Source organism: Triticum aestivum, chromosome 7A (genome assembly GCF_018294505.1).
Source record: "Triticum aestivum cultivar Chinese Spring chromosome 7A, IWGSC CS RefSeq v2.1, whole genome shotgun sequence".
NCBI classification, from domain to species: domain Eukaryota; kingdom Viridiplantae; phylum Streptophyta; class Magnoliopsida; order Poales; family Poaceae; genus Triticum; species Triticum aestivum.
In genome coordinates, this window is record NC_057812.1 from 66,660,848 (window position 1) to 66,680,835 (window position 19,988).

General features: G+C 46.2%; 1 protein-coding gene across 1 annotated transcript; it reads right to left on the reverse strand.

Annotated features, from left to right (window-relative positions):
- Nucleotides 1-18,887: 18,887 nt before the first annotated feature.
- Nucleotides 18,888-19,517, reverse strand: LOC123151750 (histone H3.2). Its single transcript, XM_044571407.1, has one exon. The coding sequence runs from the start codon at nucleotides 19,441-19,443 to the stop codon at nucleotides 19,033-19,035; it is 411 nt and encodes a 136-aa protein (XP_044427342.1). The 5' UTR covers nucleotides 19,444-19,517; the 3' UTR covers nucleotides 18,888-19,032.
- Between the last annotated feature and the right edge of the window lie 471 nt (nucleotides 19,518-19,988).

The following is a 19,988-nucleotide window of genomic DNA, read 5'->3' on the forward strand; positions in this document are numbered from 1 at the left end:
TCCAGCCGTTCGACCCCTCAAGGGCACGAAAAAGCGCCGCTTGGGGGCCGAGCCGGCGTTTTTTTCGGCGTGGGGGCGAGCACGTTCCCAGTCGCCGCCCTCAAGTCGCCCCCAGATGCCCCCATAGTTCGTCCAAATTTCAACAAACACGGCTAAATTTGAACAAACACAGTCAAATTTCGGCGAAATTTAGACATTTTTTACACGAATAAAAGGGACGAAAAAAAACCTAAACTACGGCTGATGCTTCTCCTCCTTGACACGGCCGCTGCTCGACCCCTCGCCCCGGCGCGCTGCTTCACTCGAGCGGCGGGTCGTTGCCGCCCTCGACGTGCGCGAGGACGCCGCTGAGCGTGCGGCCAGGGACGCCCCACCACAGGCGGCGGCCCTCGCTGTTGTTGCGGCCGCGCGGCATCGGCGCGTTGTTGGTGGAGACGAGCTGCTCCTCCTGTCGGCGTTCGAAGTACGCCGCCCACGCCACATGGTTGTCGGCGGCGTACTCCGGGAGCACCCGCTCCGCGGCCGTCAGGAACGCCCGCGCACGCTCAATCTCGGCGTGGAAATAGGGCGTCTCGGGGACGGGCAGAGGGAGGACAGGGAACCCGCCGGCGCTGAGCCTCCACCGCGACGGAGCGCGTACGTCGGGCGGTGCGGGGTAGTTGGCCTCGTGGAGGAGGTAGGCCTCCAACTCATGCAGCGAGCGGCGGCCGAAACCGTTGGCCGCCGCCGCGTCGCCGGGGTACCTCGCGCTCATGGTTGCCGGGGGGAGAGAGGGGATCGAACGGCAGAGAGAGGGAAGGAAGTGCGGCGGCGAGGAGGGGGAGGACTGCCGATGGATGGGTGCCTCACCGGCGCGGCCAGGGGTGCCTTTTATAGCGGCTCGGGGGCGGCCGCGTGCGAACGCGTGGCGGAAGGCGGGGCGGTGTCGCCGCACTTCGCCGCCCGTGAATCAATGGCAGGCTGACCGGCGGCAGCCTTGGCATTGATTCCCCGTGGGAAAACCGAGACGATGAGAATGACCAGCCTTCGTCTCGCCGACACGCCGGTCCCGCCACTCTTTCGCGCCAAAACGTTCGCGCCGGCGCCCTCGGGCACCCCCCAGCGCGCCGGGTTCGGGTTAGGTGCGTCGGCGCCAATTTCGGCCCAATCCGACGAAAAACAGATTCGTGGAGGCACGACTAGGCCGATTTTTCGGCGCAGGCGCTAAAAAACGGCCTTGGGGGGCCTGTTGGGGGCGCGGCTGGAGATGCTCTAAGTAGCTCGGGTTGCCAACGCCTGTGGGTAGGATGCATCAGGGCAGGTTTTTCAAGGTTTGCAGTCCAAGTTATTAAAGAGGCTGAAGCAAGGAGGTACTCCCTCCGTTTCTTTTTAGTCTGCATATAAGGTTTGGTCAAAGTCAAGCTTTGTAAAGTTTGACTAACTTTATATTAAAAAATATCAACATTCACAATATGAAATTAATATTATCAGATGCACCATGAAATGTATTGTCGTACTATATAGTTTTAATATTATACATGTTCATATTTTTTTATATAAATTTGGTCAAATTTTATGTAGTTTGACTTTGACCAATTTTTATACGCAGAGTAAAAAGAAACGGAGGAAGGAAATGTTCTCAAGTGGAAAAGGAGGTGTTCGTGAAGGCGGTCGCCCAGGCCCTATCCACATACCTTATGGGTGTGTTTAAACTCTCAGATGGCTCTGTGCGAGGACCTCACTAAGATGATACATTATTGTTTGCTGGGAGAGGACGACGACGCAGGGGAGACCTGCACCAGAAGCCCCCGGTTCCGATTGAAGGCTCACACAGGTTCCTATCAAGCTATATTACATCCCTCCTTGTGATCGAGCAACACCTTTCAAAAAAAAAAACTTTTGGGGAAGCAAGCCAACGAGCCCACATGAAGTTACACCTAGACCAAGGTGGGAACGTCGTCAAAAAAAAGGTGGGAACATCCACTTGGACCATGACAAATTAAGCATTGTCGGATCTTTCATCAAGGGAGACGACATGACCGAGGCTGGTACGATTTTGCGTAGTCATGATGGAGCAATTATCTTTGCCATAACACGTGTGATCTTCAATGGTTTTGATCCCCTGGAGACGGAGATGGCAGCCATGGACGAAGGGCTAATTAGACCCCGTGGAAGAAAGAGGACCCTCTGGCTAGGGTTTCTCGTGCCTCCCGCCAGTGACGCCGTCGGTCTACCTCATCTCTTGTGGTTTTAGGGCCGTGAAGGCACGGTGGATCCTAACTCTTGCCAGCGGGAGGGGCTTCGTTTTTTCATGTTTCTTTAAATTTTGTTAGGGTTTGTGTCTTGCTCATAGAGTCGAGGCGACAACGGCTCTCTGGAGATGGAATAAGATTCTCCTTGCCAAGTCCCCGTCCCAGTGGTGTTTCTAGCATCATCGGAGGGCGTGTGGAGGTTTGTCTCTGGTGGATCTTGTGGGGTTCGGTCGGCGTTTGTCTTCGGTGAATCCACGTGGATCCCGTCTTCGTTCGTCTGTGTTTGTCTGTCTACAGGTTGGATCCTTCCAATCTATGTTTCTCTTCATCGGCGGCGGTTGTTGTTCTGGTGTATGACTTTCCGACTGTTTAGTACAACTAGCACATATGCCTGTGCGTTGCAACCGGAGAGAAAATTGATGGAGCGATGCAGCGGGAGAGAAAATTCATGGAGCGGCTTATTGATTTTCCATATAACTTGCAAACATATATAAACTGATGAACGTTAGTGTAAAAAAATGAGAAGCAGTTATTTAATTTGATAACTAAACAAACCCTCTCATCTCGATTTAAAGCGCCCGAGGGCCAAAACTCTACGGCCAAGAGACAACCTCGTGTGAAGATTAATGCATTTAACTGTAGTCAGTAACCACGTGAAGAAGCAATTTCCACGTACATTACATTTTAGCTGCCACATGGGATAATTGGCCCGCAAACAATGTACCAATTGGAGAAAAGAAAACTCATCGCATGCATTGGTTGGTGCTCTATAACGATCTATTGGACAGAATAAATCAAGCATTTTTATTGAACGACCCAAAAATAACGGACATACTCATTGTACCTGGCCTAATAATGATGGATGGAGGTAATAGAGAGAAGTACGAGCTAGTCCAATTTACTCACTCAAGTTTTTTTTTTCTTTTTTCAACAAATGTTCGGAATCTTAAAAATTGTTTACATTTTTCAAAATTAGTTCATTTAAAAAAAATCATGTTTTCAAACTTGTCCAGAAATTCAAAAATAGTTTAGTATTCAAAAATTTGTTCACTTCTTTTAAAAAATATGTGAAAACTTTAAAAAGTTTAAATCTTTCGCTGCAATTTTTAGGAAAAAATAATAAAAAAACTACAGTGGCTAGGGACGTTGTTAACTCATGGGAGGTTATGTGATTGGTCCCATTCCATGCACAACTTTTTGCTAACTGTTGTCGTGTTTTGCCACTGCCTTTCTTTTCTTTAACAGGAGCGCTGCAAATTGTCCACTGAAGTTACCCTAGAGTACTGGCTATGTATGCTGCTGTTGCAGCCGTAGGTCGTGGGTTCGAGTCTCACCTTGGCACTTTGTTTTTTTTTTTTGGATTTTTTCATCGGACGAAAAGCAAACTCACGTGAGACGATAATAAACATTAATTTCACGTGAGAGGATTAGTGACGGACGATAATAAACATTAATTGCACGACGGACGAAAAAACATGTGAGTCCTACAGCAAACCAAAAAAATTGGAGAAACAATCCTCCCTTTAATATTAGGTAAAGATAAGATTTGCCCGGCTTCAATGAGGTAGTGGCGATGACAACGACGCGTATTTGGCTTGCTCCAGTGATTATAGTCATTGCTAAGTGTCTACGGATTTGGATGTAATTTTTGTTACTTATGGTTTCTTTGCACTGCCATGATGTTTGATGAACAGGTGGGAAGTTTTTTCCAAAAAGTAAAGGTTAGTAGGCAGGCGAATTGGCGAGCCATATATGGGTCGCTCGCTAGGGAGATACCCAGCATAGTTGACTTTGATTGTAATTGTAATCACTGTGTTTGATGAATAGATCGGCGGGCCTCGGTGCTCTGCAAGGATTGGTGGACGGCGGTTTGTGGCCGGTCGATTCGGGAAGTTGGTAGTTGAGCTTCATCGGGAGAAATCCTATCTCCGGTCTTTGTTAGATGCGGCGGCGGCGACGCTCGCAGGCGCTGCAATTTTTCTTGGACGTGTCGCTATAATGTGCCGCCTCTCCCCTCTTTCTGCGGCCTTGGCTCCGGAGGGAAATCTCAGATCCGCAAGATCAGGCGATGAAGACGCCTTCACGTCTTCTTCCTCCTTGGGGGCATCGTCTCAGAGCCGGCTACAATTGGAGACCGGTTGTTGACGGCCTCTTCGCCGCGGTGGTTGGCGGCATCTTCGCCGCGTGGTTTGCTGAGGAGGCTGTTTCGGGGGCGCTGATTTCTGTTTGGCAACGATGATGGTGTCGAGAGGAGCTTGGGTCGCGGCTCGGGCTTTGGTAGTCGGATCTTCCCGGTGTGTCCGAGGTGCTCTTCTGTTGGTTGCCTGGTTGTACTCCCTATTGTACTCTTAGATCACTATTGTACTCCCTTGCTTAACACGGTGTAGGGTATACAATAGATCTGGTACACAACATGACATACTTTATAGAACCTATGGCTGAGGTATAGAAAATGACTTTCATTCTCTTTCTATCTTCTGTCGTGGTCGAGATTTGAGTCTTACTCAATTTCACAGCTTGTAACACAGCCAAGAACTCTTTCTTTGACTGTTCCATTTTGAACTACTTTAAAATATTGTCAAGGTATGTACCCATTGAAAAAACTTATCAAGCGTCTTGATCTATCTCTATAGATCTTGATGCTTAATATGTAAGCAGCTTCACCGAGGTCTTTCTTTGAAAAACTTCTTTCAAAACACTCCTTTATGCTTTGCAGAATAATTCTACATTATTTCTGATCAACAATATGTCATTCACATATACTTATTAGAAATGTTGTAGTGCTCCCACTCACTTTCTTGTAAATACAGGCTTCACCGCAAGTCTGTATAAAACTATATGCTTTGATTATCTCATCAAATCGCATATTCCAACTCCGAGATGCTTGCACCAGTCCATAGATGGATCATTGGAGCTTGCACATTTTGTTAGCTCCTTTTGGATCGACAAAACCTTCCGGCTGCATCATATACAACTCTTCTTCTAGAAATCTATTCAGGAATGCAGTTTTGACATCCATTTGCCGGATTTCATAAAATGCGGCAATTGCTAACATGATTCGGACAGACTTAAGCATAGATACGAGTGAGAAACTCTCATCGTAGTCAACACCTTGAACTTGTTGAAAACCTTTTTGCGACAATTCTAGCTTTGTAGATAGTAACACTACTATCAGCGTCCGTCTTCCTCTTGAAGATCCATTTAATCTCAATGGCTCGCCGATCATTGGGCAAGTTAACCAAAGTCCATACTTTGTTCTCATACATGGATCTCATCTCAGATTTCATGGCCTCAAGCCATTTTGCGGAATCTGGGCTCATCATCGTTTCCTCATAGTTCGTAGACTCGTCATGGTCAAGTAACATGACCTCCAGAACTGGATTACCGTACCACTCTGGTGCGGATCTCACTCTGGTTTACCTACGAGGTTCGGTAGTAACTTGATCTGAAGTTACATGATCATCATCATTAGCTTCCTCACTAATCAGTCTAGTAGTCACAGGAACATATTTCTGTGATGAACTACTTTCCAATAAGGGAGCAGGTACAGTTACCTCATCAAGTTTTACTTTCCTCCCACTCACTTCTTTCGAGAGAAACTCCTTCTCTAGAAAGGATTCATTCTCAGCAATGAATAACTTGCCTTCGGATCTGTGATAGAAGGTATACCCAACAGTCTCCTTTGGGTATCCTATGAAGACATATTTCTCCGATTTGGGTTTGAGCTTATCAGGATGAAACTTTTTCACATAAGCATCACAACCCCAAACTTTAAGAAACGACAACTTTGGTTTCTTGTTAAACCACAGTTCATATAGTGTCATCTCAACGGATTTAGATGGTGCCATATTTAACATGAATGCAGCTGTCTCTAATGCATAACCCCAAAATGATAGTGGTAAATCGGTAAGAAACATCATAGATTGCACTATATCCAATAAAGTACGATTATGACATTCGGACACACCATTATACTGTGGTGTTCCAGGTGGCATGAGTTTGTGAAACTATTCCACATTGTTTTAATTGAAGACCAAACTCGTAACTCAAATATTCGTCTCTGCGATTAGATCATAGAAACTTTATTTTCTTGTCACGATGATTTTCCACTTCACTCTGAAATTCTTTGAACTTTTTAAATGTTTCTGACTTATGTTTCATCAAGTAGATATACTCATATCTGCTCAAATTATCTGTGAAGGTCAGAAAATAACGATACTCGTCGCGAGCCTCAACACTCATCGGATCGCATACATCAATATGTGTTATTTCCAATAAGTCAGTTGCTCGCTCCATTGTTCCGGAGAACGGTGTTTTAGTCATCTTGCCCATGAGGCATGGTTCGCAAGCATCAAGTGATTCATAATCAAGTGATTCCAAAAATCCATCAGCATGGAATTTCTTCATGCGCTTTACACCAATATGACCTAAATGGCAATGCCACAAATAAGTTGCACTATCATTATTAACTTTGCATCTTTTGGTTTTAATATTATGATTATGTGTATCACTACGATCGAGATCCAACAAACTATTTTCATTGGGTGTGTAACCATATAAGTTTTTATTCATGTAAACAGAACAACAATTTATTCTCTTACTTAAATGAATAACCATATTACAATAAACATGATCAAATCATATTCATGCGCAACGCAAACACCAAATAACACTTATTTAGGTTCAACACTAATCCCGAAAGTATATGGAGTGTGCGATGATGATCATATCAATCTTGGAACCACTTCCAACACACATCGTCACTTCATCCTTAACTAGTCTCTGTTTATTCTGCAACTCCCGTTTCGAATTACTAATCTTAGCAACTGAACTAGTATCAAATACTGAGGGGTTGCTATAAACACTAGTAAAGCACACATCAATAACATATATATCAAGTATACTTATGTTCACTTTGCCATCCTTCTTATCCGCCAATCATTTGGGGTAGTTCCGCTTCCAGTGACTAGTCCCTTTGCAGTAGAAGCACTTAGTCTCAGGCTTAGGACCAGACTTGGGCTTCTTCACTTGAGCAGCAACTTGCTTGCCGTTTTTCTTGAAGTTCCCCTTCTTCCTTTTGCCCTTTTCTTGAAACTAGTGGTCTTGTCTACCATCAACACTTGATGTTTTTCTTGATTTCTACCTTCGTCGATTTTAGCATCACGAAGAGCTTGGGAATCGTTTCCGTTATCCCTTGCATATTATAGTTCATCACGAAGTTCTACTAACTAGGTGATGGTGACTAGAGAATTCTGTCAATCACTATTTTATCTGGAAGATTAACTCCCACTTGATTCAAGCGATTGTAGTACCTAGACAATCTGAGCACATGCTCACTAGTTGAGCGATTCTCCTCCATCTTTAGCTATAGAACTTGTTGGAGACTTCATATCTCTCAACTCGGATATTTGCTTGAAATATTAACTTCAACTCCTGGAACATCTCATATGGTCCATGACGTTCAAAATGTCTTTGAAGTCCCGATTCTAAGTCGTTAAGCATGGTGCACTAAACTATCAAGTAGTCATCATATTGAGCTAGCCAAATGTTCATAACGTCTGCATCTGCTCCTGCAATAGGTCTGTCACCTAGCAATGCATCAAGGACATAATTCTTCTGTGCAGCAATGAGGATAAACCTCAGATCACGGATCCAATCCGCATCATTGCTACTAACATCTTTCAACACAATTTTCTCTAGGAACATATCAAAATAAACATATGAAAGCAACAACACGAGCTATTGATCTACAACATAATTTGCAAAATACTACCAGGACTAAGTTCATAATAAATTTAAGTTCAATTATCATATTACTTAAGAACTCCCACTTAGATAGAAATCCCTCTAATCTTCTAAGTGATCACGTGATCCATATCAACTAAACCATAACCGATCATCACGTGAAATGGAGTAGTTTTCAATGGTGAACATTGCTATGTTGATCATATCTACTATATGATTCACGCTCGACCTTTCGGTCTCAGTGTTCCGAGGCCATATCTGCATATGCTAGGCTCGTCAAGTTTAACCTGAGTATTCTGCGTGTGCAAAAACTGGCTTGCACCCGTTGTAGATGGACGTAGAGCTTATCACACCCGATCATCACGTGGTGCCTGGGCACGACGAACTTTGGCAACGGTGCACAACGAATTTCAGGAAGTAGACTTTGCCCATATGCTCCCGTCAAGAAAAGGTTTGCCGATATAGGGATGTGAAGATTAGACAGGAACTAGGCCTATTTACATGGAATCTGATGCATCCGTCCCCATGGAATTGACTGCTCCATGTAGAGCTGAATGCTCTGTTTTGAGTTGTATTATTGTTGTTTTTCTTGTCTTGCTTCGCTGGTATATACATGAAACTAGCTCCAATAACTGTAACGTGGCCCTTGATGTGTAGAATGACAGTAGTGAGTGTAAAGTAGTTTGGGAAGCGTAGAACCCTTTGTCTCGGGCCGTGTTGTATATACTGAGGCAAAGCCTTGGTGGACAAGTTACAGAGGAGGAGATCGACCAGGGGGAGATCGACAGGAACAGAAAGAGATCGACCAGGAGAGGTCGTTACAAGAGATAGAGAGAAGAAGAGATAGATACAATTTAAACACCTCTCCTATCCCTATACAATAATTCTAACACTCCCCTCAATCTAAACCTCAAGCCTTGCTAAGGTTGAGATTGTATTTGAACTCATCCAATCTTCTCTCTGTCAAGGGTTTAGTAAACCCATCTGCAAGTTGATCCCATGTAGGAATGAACCGTATCTCAAGGAGCTTTCGAGCTACTCTCTCTCTGACAAAATGAAAGTCCACTTCAATATGTTTTGTTCGTGCATGGAAGACAGGATTGGCTGAAAGATAAGTTGCACCAATATTGTCACACCATAACCGTGCAGCCTTCGGAGCTTTAATGCCAAGCTCATAGAGTAATGTTTGTATCCACATTACTTCAGCTGTGGCATTTGCTAATGACTTATATTCAGCCTCTGTACTTGATCTTGAGACAGTAGCTTGCTTCCTTGCACTCCATGACACAAGATTAGATCCCAGAAACACAGCAAAACCACCAGTGGATCTTCTGTCATTAACACACCCTGCCCAGTCTGTTGGGGAACGTAGTAATTTCAAAAAAATTCCTACGCACAATCAAGATCATGGTGATGTATAGCAACGAGAGGGGAGGGTGTTGTCTACGTACCCTCGTAGACCGACAGCGAAAGCGTTATGACAACGCGGTTGATGTAGTTGTACGTCTTCACGGCCCGACCGATCAAGCACCGAAACTACGACACCTCCGAGTTCTAGCACACGTTCAACTCGATGACGATCCCCGGACTCCGATCCAGCAAAGTGTCAGGGAAGAGTTCCGTCAGCACGACGGCGTGGTGACGATCTTGATGCTCTACCGTCGCAGGGCTTCGCCTAATCACCGCTACAATATTATCGAGGAGTATGGTGGAGGGGGGCACCGCACACGGCTAAGAAAACGATCACGAAGATCAACTTCTCTGTCTATGGGGTGCCCCCTGCCCCTGTATATAAAGGAGTGGAGGAGGGGAGGGCCGGCCCTCTCTATGGCGCACCCTAGGGGAGTCCTACTCCCACCGGGAGTAGGATTCCCCTTTTCCTGGTCCAACCAGGAGTCCTTCCAAGTAGTAGGAGTAGGAGACAAGGAAGGGGAAGAGGGAAGAGAAGGAAGGAGGGGGCACAGCCCCTCCCCCTAGTCCAATTAGGACTAGGCCTTGGGGGGCGCGCGGCCTGCCTCTCCCTCTCCCCTAAAGCCCAATAAGGCCCATATACTTCTTCCCCCTTATTCCCGTAACTCCCCGGTACTCCGAAAAATACCCGAACCACTCGGAACCTTTCCGATGTCCGAATATAGTCGTCCAATATATCGATCTTTACGTCTCAACCATTCCGAGCCTCCTAGTCATGTCCCCGTTCTCATCCGGGACTCCGAACTCCTTCGGTACATCAAAACTCATAAAGTCATAATATAACTGTCATCGAAACCTTAAGCGTGCAGACCCTACGGGTTCGAGAACAATGTAGACATGACCGAGACATGTCTCCGGTCAATAACCAATAGCGGAACCTGGATGCTCATATTGGCTCCCACATATTCTACGAAGATCTTTATCGGTCAGACCGCATAACAACATACGGTGTTCCCTTTGTCATCGGTATGTTACTTTCCCGAGATTCGATCGTCGGTATCTTAATACCTAGTTCAATCTCGTTACCGGCAAGTCTTTTTACTCATTCCATAATACATCATCTCACAACTAACTCATTAGTTGCAATGCTTGCAAGGCTTATGTGATGTGCATTACCGAGAGGGCCCAGAGATACCTCTCCGACAATCGGAGTGACAAATCCTAATCTCGAAATACGCCAACCCAAGATGTACCTTTGGAGACACCTGTGGAGCTCCTTTATAATCACCCAGTTATGTTGTGACGTTTGGTAGCACACAAAGTGTTCCTCCGGCAAACGGGAGTTGCATAATCTCATAGTCATAGGAACATGTATAAGTCATGAAGAAAGCAATAGCAACATACTAAATGATCGGGTGCTAAGCTAATAGAATGGGTCATGTCAATCACATCATTCTTCTAATGATGTGATCCTGTTAATCAAATAACAACTCTTTTGTTCATGGTTAGGAAACATAACCATCTTCGATTAACGAGCTAGTCAAGTAGAGGCATACTAGTGACACTCTGTTTGTCTATGTATTCACACATGTATTATGTTTCCGGTTAATACAATTCTAGCATGAATAATAAACATTTATCATGATATAAGGAAATAAATAATAACTTTATTATTGCCTCTAGGGCATATTTCCTTCACAGTCTGCATCAGAATATGCAGTAACAAGGAAGGGACTTGACAATTTGAAGTCCAAACCCTTGAGAATACTGAAGATATCTTAGGATTCTTTTAACTGCCGTCCAATGAGTAGTTCTAGGAGCATGCGAATATTGACATACCTTGTTCACTGAATAAGAAATATCTGGACGTGTAAGTGTTAAATATTGCAAAGCACCAACAACACTTCTATAATTTGTTGCATCTTCTGGACCAAGAGCTTCTCCACTATCAACCGTAAGTTTTTCTGAGGTGGAAATTGGTGTGCTGACAGGTTTGCAATTCTCCAATCCCACCCTCTTTAGAACATCAGATGTATATTTTTCTTGTGAGAGAAGTATGCCATCTCTGACTTGCTTTACTTCTATGCCAAGAAAATAGTGAAGATCACCTAGATCCTTGAGAGCAAATTCAAGTTTTAAATCCTTAAGCAAACAGGTGGTGGCCTCTTGACTTGAACTAGCAACAATTATATCATCAACATAAACAAGCACAAAAACAGTGATATTGCCTTTGCTATAAAAGAACAAGGATGTATCTGACTGCATGCTCAGCCTAGAATACCATGCTCTTGGAGCCGGCTTAAGTCCATATAATGCTTTATCCAACTTACATGCATAATGTGGTGTGCTATGACTTTCATAACCTGGTGGTTGCCGCATGAACATTTCTTCCTCAAGAACACCATGAAGGAACACGTTCTGAACATCTAGCTGTCGTAAGCTCCATCCTCTGGAAATGGCAATGGACAAAACAAGGCGAATGGTAGTTGCTTTAACCACAGGACTAAAGGTATCATCATAATCAATTCCAAACCTTTGCTTAAAACCTTTTGCAACCAACCTTGCCTTGTACCTGTCTATACTACCATCAGGTTTCCTTTTTATCTTGTATACCCACTTACAATCGATTATGTTAGCACCACGTTGTGGTGGTACTAAATGCCAAGTCTAATTTTTTATGAGTGCATTGTACTAATTATCCATGGCTTCCTTCCAATCCTTGCTAGCAAGTGCATCATGCAAATTAATAGGTTCACCAATAGTAGCAAGAAAGGCACGCTTAGTCGGATTATACTTTATTGTACCATCACTATATTGTTTTTCCTTGACAATACCTGACCGAGACCTGGTGTGTCGACGAGGAGGTGAAGGAGCCACAAAATCGGTAGCTGTGGACTGCGGCACAGGAGATCCAGCAGCTTCGGCAGCGCCCACAGAAGATCCAGCATGGTGGATCGGCTCCTGATCCAAGGAAGATGCGCGCTGCTCCTCGGTCTGGCGGCGCACTGGATCGACCGACGTGGAAGACGAGGAGTCGCTCCCCCCCGCGCCGCGCTCGACAGCCGGATCAGGCTGCGCAGGCGAGGATTGGCGAGGCACACCGGGAGTCGCGCCTGGACCCATGCCCGCACCTGGTCGGCTTGGCGTGACTCGCCTGGACCCACGCCAGGGCCCGCGCCAGACCCGCGTGACCCACCTGGTCGGCTTGGCGTGGCGCGCCCGGAGCCGCCCCTGGACCCGCACCTGGGCCGCTATCGTTGTCGCCTGCCAGGGGCAAATCTGCACCGGATCACGTGCCGCCCTGCTCTGTAGGCTGTCGCGGATCTGCCTAGGATCGCGCGCTGACAGCCAGATCCTCCTCAAAGACTGCGCCTTTGTCCTGTGTACACATAAAATGACGAGTAGAATTTGTACAAGACCCATTTGAGACGCATTTTTCTATGGATTTTTGCACATGATCATGATCATTTAATTCACCCCCATGATCAGGATGTGTAGAATAGTCTGGTAGGAGTGCAATTTCTGCACGAAGCAAGGCGCCAGCATTGGGATGAAGGAGAGAAAAAGGGAACAATGTTTCATCGAAGATAACATCACGGGAGATATAGATGCGTCCAGTAGATGGTTCAAGACATTTATACCCTTTATGAAGGTTACTATACCCAAGAAACACACATTGTGTGGAGTGAAACTCTAGTTTGTGACGATTGTATGGACGAAGGTTGGGGTAACATGCACACCAAATTTTTTTAGAGAGTTGTAGTCTGGCTTTTGATGATACAATCGTTCTAAAGGAGTTGAATTGCCAATAACCTTACTGGGAAGACGGTTGATAAGATATGTAGCTGTGATGAAAGCCTCATCCCAATACTTGAGGGGCATAGATGCATGAGCTAAAAGGGAGAGACCAACTTCAACGATATGACGGTGTTTGCGTTCAGCAGAACCGTTTTGCTGATGAGCATGAGGGCAGGACACATAATGAGTGATCCCAATGCTACGAAAGACGGAGTTGAGTTTTTCATACTCTCCTCCCCAGTCACTTTGGATTGAAATAATTTTCCTATCAAAGTGGCGCTCAACTAGCTTCTGAAACTCTTGGAAGATTGAAAAGACTTCGGATTTATACTTAAGCAAATAAATCCATGTGAACTTGCTGTAATCATCAATGAAGCTAACATAATATTTTTTCGACCAAAAGAATCTTGAGCATGACCCCATACATCACTGAAGATCAATTGTAATGGGGCATGAGACACACTAGTAGACTTAGGATAGGAAAGCTGATGGCTCTTGGCGCATTGACATGCTTCACAAACAGACTCTTTATTTGAACTATGTGACAAAGGAAGTTTGTCTTTATTGACTACTTGCCTAACTATGATTGATGAGGGATGTCCTAATCTTTGATGCCACCGCTCGAAAGAAGGCTTGACGATGGAGTAGACGCGACGATGCTTATTGCTAAGAGCTCCGGAGGAGATGGGGTAGAGGTCGCCGACGCATCTACCGTGATAGAGAGGTGCCCTCGTTGCCCAATCCTTAATGAAAAAATAGCGAGGGTGAGTTTCAAAGAAAACATCATTATCGATGGCTAAACGAGACATCGAGGCAAGATTTTTGTCAGCTTGGGGAACATGGAGAACATCCTTAAGAACAAGATCACGTTGAAGACTAGGGGAATTAAGTGAAACTTGACCAATGTGACAAATCTCCATACCTTTACCGCTGGCTATGTGGATCTGATCGTTGCCGTGATACGTCTCACGTAGGGCAAGTTGCTCAAGCTCATTAGTGACGTGATCGGTAGCACCGGAGTCAACGTACCAGACACCGTCCCCGCCTTGCTCGCGCATAGCTGCTGCAACTAGTTTGTTGTCAGGAACGAAGTTTTCATCGTACCGATGCCAGCAATCGATGACCTCATGGCCAGCCTTCTTGCAGAGTTGACACCGAGGGCGAGAACGAGAGGGGGGGTTGCGGCAGCCAGTGTTGTTGTTGAAGCCGCCACCCCCGTGGTTGTTGCCGTAGCCGCCGTCGTAGTTGTTGCCGTAGCCGCCTCCAGAGCGAGCACCGTCGCCCGAGGAGGCACCGCGGCCGCGTCCGCCACCACGGTTGGTGCCCTGGTGACCACGGCCACGACCACGTCCCTGGGAGGCGGAGTACGCAGAAGATTGCCGAAGATCGCCGCCGTGGAGGAGGGTGAGGCGGGCGTCGAAGCTGAGCAGCTGGCTATGCAGCTCCGGAACCGTGATGGGTTCCACTCGTGCCGCCAGCGCAGAGAGGACTGGATTATATTCCATGTCGAGGCCGGCAAGAATCTTGGAGACGATCTCCGGGTCGGAGAGGGCCGAGGCGGTGCAGGCAACTTCATCGGTGAGGGTTTTGATCTTGCCGAGGTACTCTGCCATGGTCAGGTTACCTTTTTTAAGGTTGGTGAGCTCGATGCGGGTGTTGATCGTCCGCGCCTGGCTCTGGGCGATGAACATGTCATTGATGGCGCGCCACACCTCGGCCGGCGTCTGGAGCGTGGCCACCTGGGAAAGAATCTCGCGGGAAAAAGAAACCCATCAAGAACCCTTGGAGTTGTTGTTGTTGCGCATACCAGAGGGTGCGGGCGAAGTTGACAACTTGGTCTTCTTTGCCGTCCTTGGTGATGGTGAGGGTGGCCAACGGTGGCGGGCTCGTGGCGTCAAGATGGTGCTCCATCTGAGCACCCTTGATCTGAGGAAGTACGATGGCTTTCCAGAGGAGGAAGTTCCCCCTCGTCAGCTTCTCCTGTGGTGGCGATCCAAGGAAGGTATTGGTAGTTGTGGATGAGGAAGCAAAGGTGGAGGCGGAGGAGGTGGTGGTGATCGCGCCCATGGTGCTGGGTGACATGGAGGCAGAGGTGGTGGACATGGCTTGGTCGCGAACGATAGCTAGATGCGATCTCTCTTGATCTGATGAGGAAGAGGCTCTGATACCATATTGTATTCATGCTACAGCCAACTCATCCAAAAGTCTGAACTAATGGAAGGAGGCGGGCAATATATTTCAACACTATTGTATTCATGCTACAACCAACTCATCCAAAAGTCCGAACTAATGGAGGGAGGCGGGCAATATATTTCAACACTCCCCCTCATGTCTAGGCTATTTTAGTTCTTAGACGTGGGATCGATGTAGGCCGCAGAATCGTTTTTATTTAATACTGTGTTGGCAGGGTCTTGAACTCAAGACCTCTTGGCTCTGATACCATGTAAAGTAGTTTGGAAAGCGTAGAACCCTTTGTCTCGGGCCGCGTTGTATATATTGAGGCAAAGCCTTGGTGGACAAGTTACCGAGGAGGAGATCGACCAGGGGGAGATCGACAGGAACAGAAAGAGATCGACCAGGAGAGGTCGTTACAAGAGATAGAGAGAAGAAGAGATAGATACAATTTAAACACCTCTTCTATCCCTATACAATAATTCTAACAGTGAGTCGTGTCAGTGTTTACTGTGCATGCCAGTGCTGCCATTCCAACTTTTGCGCTACACTGCTGATTGCAATGTGCGCGGGCCGGACTATCCACCAGAGTTCATAAAAATTGAAGTAGATTTGCCCATATTAGTTGTAATGACCCAGCTTGTAAAACCTTGTTATTGGTAACTTGTGACCAAGTAATTTAATGCACCGCATTTCATGGCATCATCATACAGTTGCATGGTTAAATCCCTTTTAGGTCGACACCTTGCAAGATGCTTAAATCTGCCCTCAAATAAATGTTGTGAAGAAAATGTCATCCAAAAGTTGCTGTGGTACTTCCCTAGGCCCTACATGTCATAAACAACCCCTCTGAAAATTCTCAGATGTCATGGACTAGTTTTAGTATTTGGAGCAAGTGCTAAATGTTCAAATTCAAATATTGGAAGAACTGCAAAATATCTTGTTGGCAATGATTCCTGTAGTTAAAATTCATGAAAAAGATATCTGAGGCAAGTATGTTATATTATATCCCCAGTAAAATTCATAAGTTTTATAATCATATTTCACCTACTTGCGGTTCAAACCTGAATTGGGGGCAAAATTGAAGTTGAAATCAAATAGTTGTCAAAAACTACATGGACAAATCTGGTAAATTCATGGTGGTGCGAAATATCATTCATAACACCTAGGATTTTTTCTAGATTTTCTTTAGAAAGGTTTGGATCCTAAAAATTAAATGTAAAAAAAGGGCAGCCCCAGTGCATGTAGCTCCCGCTTGCGCAGGGTCTGGGGAACGGTCCGACCACTTTGGGTCTATTGTACGCAGCCTTTCCCTACATTTCTGCAAGAGGCTGTTTCCAGGACTTGAACCCGTGACCTCATGGTCACAAGGCAGCAGCTTAAAAAAGAAAGGAGAAGAAAAAAGGCCTAAAAAACCCTATAGGGATGCTGAATGCTCATCCAAATCCCCAGTACTGGTGCAAGGTACTGAGAAGCAACATTGGGTGGCTGTCTCTGTCGGGCGATGGAATTGGGTACGTGCAGATTTGGTAGAGAATTCACTAAAGATCCACATAGACATATGTAAGGTGACCATTTCTAGGAGTCCATATTCCTCTCAGGCAAGTCCTGGTACTAGTGCTGCTGTCCCGCGTGGTGATATCCAGTCTGCAACAGTCTTGTTGTGCAGATCAGTGTTGCCAATCGTGTACAACATTGTGCATTGAAGTGTGCATGGGCCGAACTATTTATCAGAATTCATCAAACTTGAAGGAGGTAGATTTGCCATTTTACTCCCCTAAAGAAAAGATTTGACAATATATGTGTGTTAAGAGCAGAAAGGAATTACGCCTGTTTACATGGAATCTGATGCGATCGTCCCCATGGAATTGACTGGTCCATGCAGAGCTGAATGCTCTGTTTCCATTTGTATTGTTGTTGTTATTTTTCTGTTTTTCTTAGCTTTGCTTGTCTAGAATGAAACTGGCTTGGCTAACTGTAACATGGCCCCTGATGTCTAGAATGACAAGTAGCGAGTCTCTAATGTGGTGCCCACAGCTTTGGTAGTAGCTTGACTGTTCAGTTGAAATTCTATTAAGAGTACTGTTCTGTGGGAGAACCATTGGGGGTCAATGATGAAAATCCGGTTAGAATTTCCATTATGAGCTTAGCTTGATCATGCTGCTGCCGGTACTTCCTAGACGACCCCTCCCTCAGGATTGGCTGCGTCCTGCCATCCACTCGCCGATTCTTTTTAGGTGCATATGGGTGGGTATTTCAGTTCAGGCACCGGTCTTTGATTTCACACATTTGAAATGAATTAGTGTGCACAAAAGATGTAAATAAACTCTTCTCCATTGCAACTTCAACAAAGTAAGTTGGTTGAAGCTAAATCAGTTCGCTATTGCTCTCTTGTGGGATCAGCACAATAAGCTGTAACAGCTCACCAACAGGTCGTACAACCTGTAAGCCATCTTTGCAAATATAGCAAGGGAACGATGGATAATACTGAGACCCAAATCCATACACTGTTAGTAAAGCTATGAAGAGGCAATGGTTTCTGAATCTCATAGATGCCTCAACTGAAAAGGAGATGACTGTCCACATAATATCTCTATTTTTTTTAAGGATGCGGTATATATCTACTGCTCGCACAGCAGACAGCATGAAAGCTCATGTGTATCAGAGAAGAGGCCTCACCTTGGTGAATCTGAGGAATATGCTCCTTCTCAGTGCCACATTTGCCCGGCAATGGTTTCAGCAGAGCAGGAACCCCTTTCCTCTCCTTCTCTTCCTGCCTGGAATCTCACCTGACCTTGGCTCCTCACAGGTAGAGGATGGACACAGTCAATTGGTCTTGCAAATTGCCTAGCAAGTGCTGTTTGCAAGGTGTTCAAAATTTACCTGATAAAATAGCTATGAGGCCGCACACAGATGGTCTTTCCTGATGAATTTTTAATTCCAGATACTTAACAGGCCCAGATACCACCCCACCTGAGCTTGCGTTGTGTGTGTTAAACCTGTAAGAATTCATTGAAAGAAACACAACTCTGTAAATGTGGCTATGGAAGATAACACAACACAATTCACATGTCAATTGCACTGCAAGCACTATTGATTTGATAATACAGACAGGTTGTAAGCTCATATACAAGTTGTTCAGCTTTTGTTCACTGATATTGAGTCAGTTCTGTGATGGTTATCCTAAATTTGAATGAAGTAACAACCAAGATGTACAGAGAACAAACCTCTGTCGCATCTTCGCCATCAGCATCATCTTATCAGCACCAACCAGTCCAAACAAACCTCAAATTCACTTCCGACAAAGCCAAAAGACCAAATGAGGAGTTCATCAGATCCCTGTACAAACAACATGCAAAATTACTGAATCACACATCGAGCAGTTAGAAGATGGCAGAGCAGACAGCAGACCAAAATGCTTTGACATTGCACCATGCATTGCTCAACCCCGTCACTGCAGCACCACGCTACATCGGACAAGAACACCATTGCAAAATCACAAAGCAATCGAGCAGCAAACAGAGGACAAAATTAGCAGCAGATGATAACTGAACTTTTCATTGCCATTTCATTCCAGGCTACATAGGGCAGTACGGCACATCATATCAACACCAACAGACATAAGACACCAGACACGAGCAGCTACTACCCAGTTTCACCGTCGGCAACCGAAAACCTAGGCGCGCTCCCCACGGATGCGGCGGGCGAGCTGGATGTCCTTGGGCATGATGGTGACGCGCTTGGCGTGGATGGCGCACAGGTTGGTGTCCTCGAACAGCCCCACCAGGTACGCCTCGGCGGCCTCCTGCAGGGCGGAGACGGCAGAGCTCTGGAACCTGAGGTCGGTCTTGAAGTCCTGCGCGATCTCCCTCACAAGGCGCTGGAAGGGGAGCTTGCGGATGAGCAGCTCCGTGCTCTTCTGGTACTTGCGGATCTCCCGGAGCGCGACGGTCCCCGGGCGGAAGCGGTGGGGCTTCTTCACGCCGCCGGTGGCCGGGGCCGACTTGCGCGCCGCCTTGGTAGCCAGCTGCTTGCGGGGCGCCTTGCCGCCGGTGGATTTGCGCGCCGTCTGCTTCGTGCGGGCCATCGGAGCCGGAGGCTAGGGTTTGGGTGTGGATGCTTCGCCGGTGAGGGATTTGAGTTTGGGTGGAATGGGACGGAGGAGGCGGCGGGGGTTAAGTAGGGGAGCGGGGCGTGGGCGGGGGATCGGGAATTTTTGGGGCGAGAAGGCGCGCGGCGTCGGGGTGGGGGCTGGAGGAGGGAGATGAGGTTTGGAGCGTTGGATTGGTGGGAGATGGACGGCTGGATGGAGTTTTCGGGGCGACTCACGCGGATCGTGGGGAAGCGATCCGTGGGATGGAGGTTGCTGTGACGTGATTGGCTGGGTCTTTTTTAAGAACTCGTGAAATTTTTTAGCAACCAAGAAACTCGTGATTGGCTGCTGGGGTGTGGTGTCACGTAACTCTGGGTATCGGGCCGGGTTTCGTTCCGGGACTTGCTCAAAATGCAAAGCTCGGGACCCAGTCTGTCCGGTCCATGGCCCAGATAAATGCCCATTTACCCCTAGAAAAGATAAATGCTCATTTTCTAATTTAAAAATAATAAATAAAATATATTTGGAATCAAGTAACG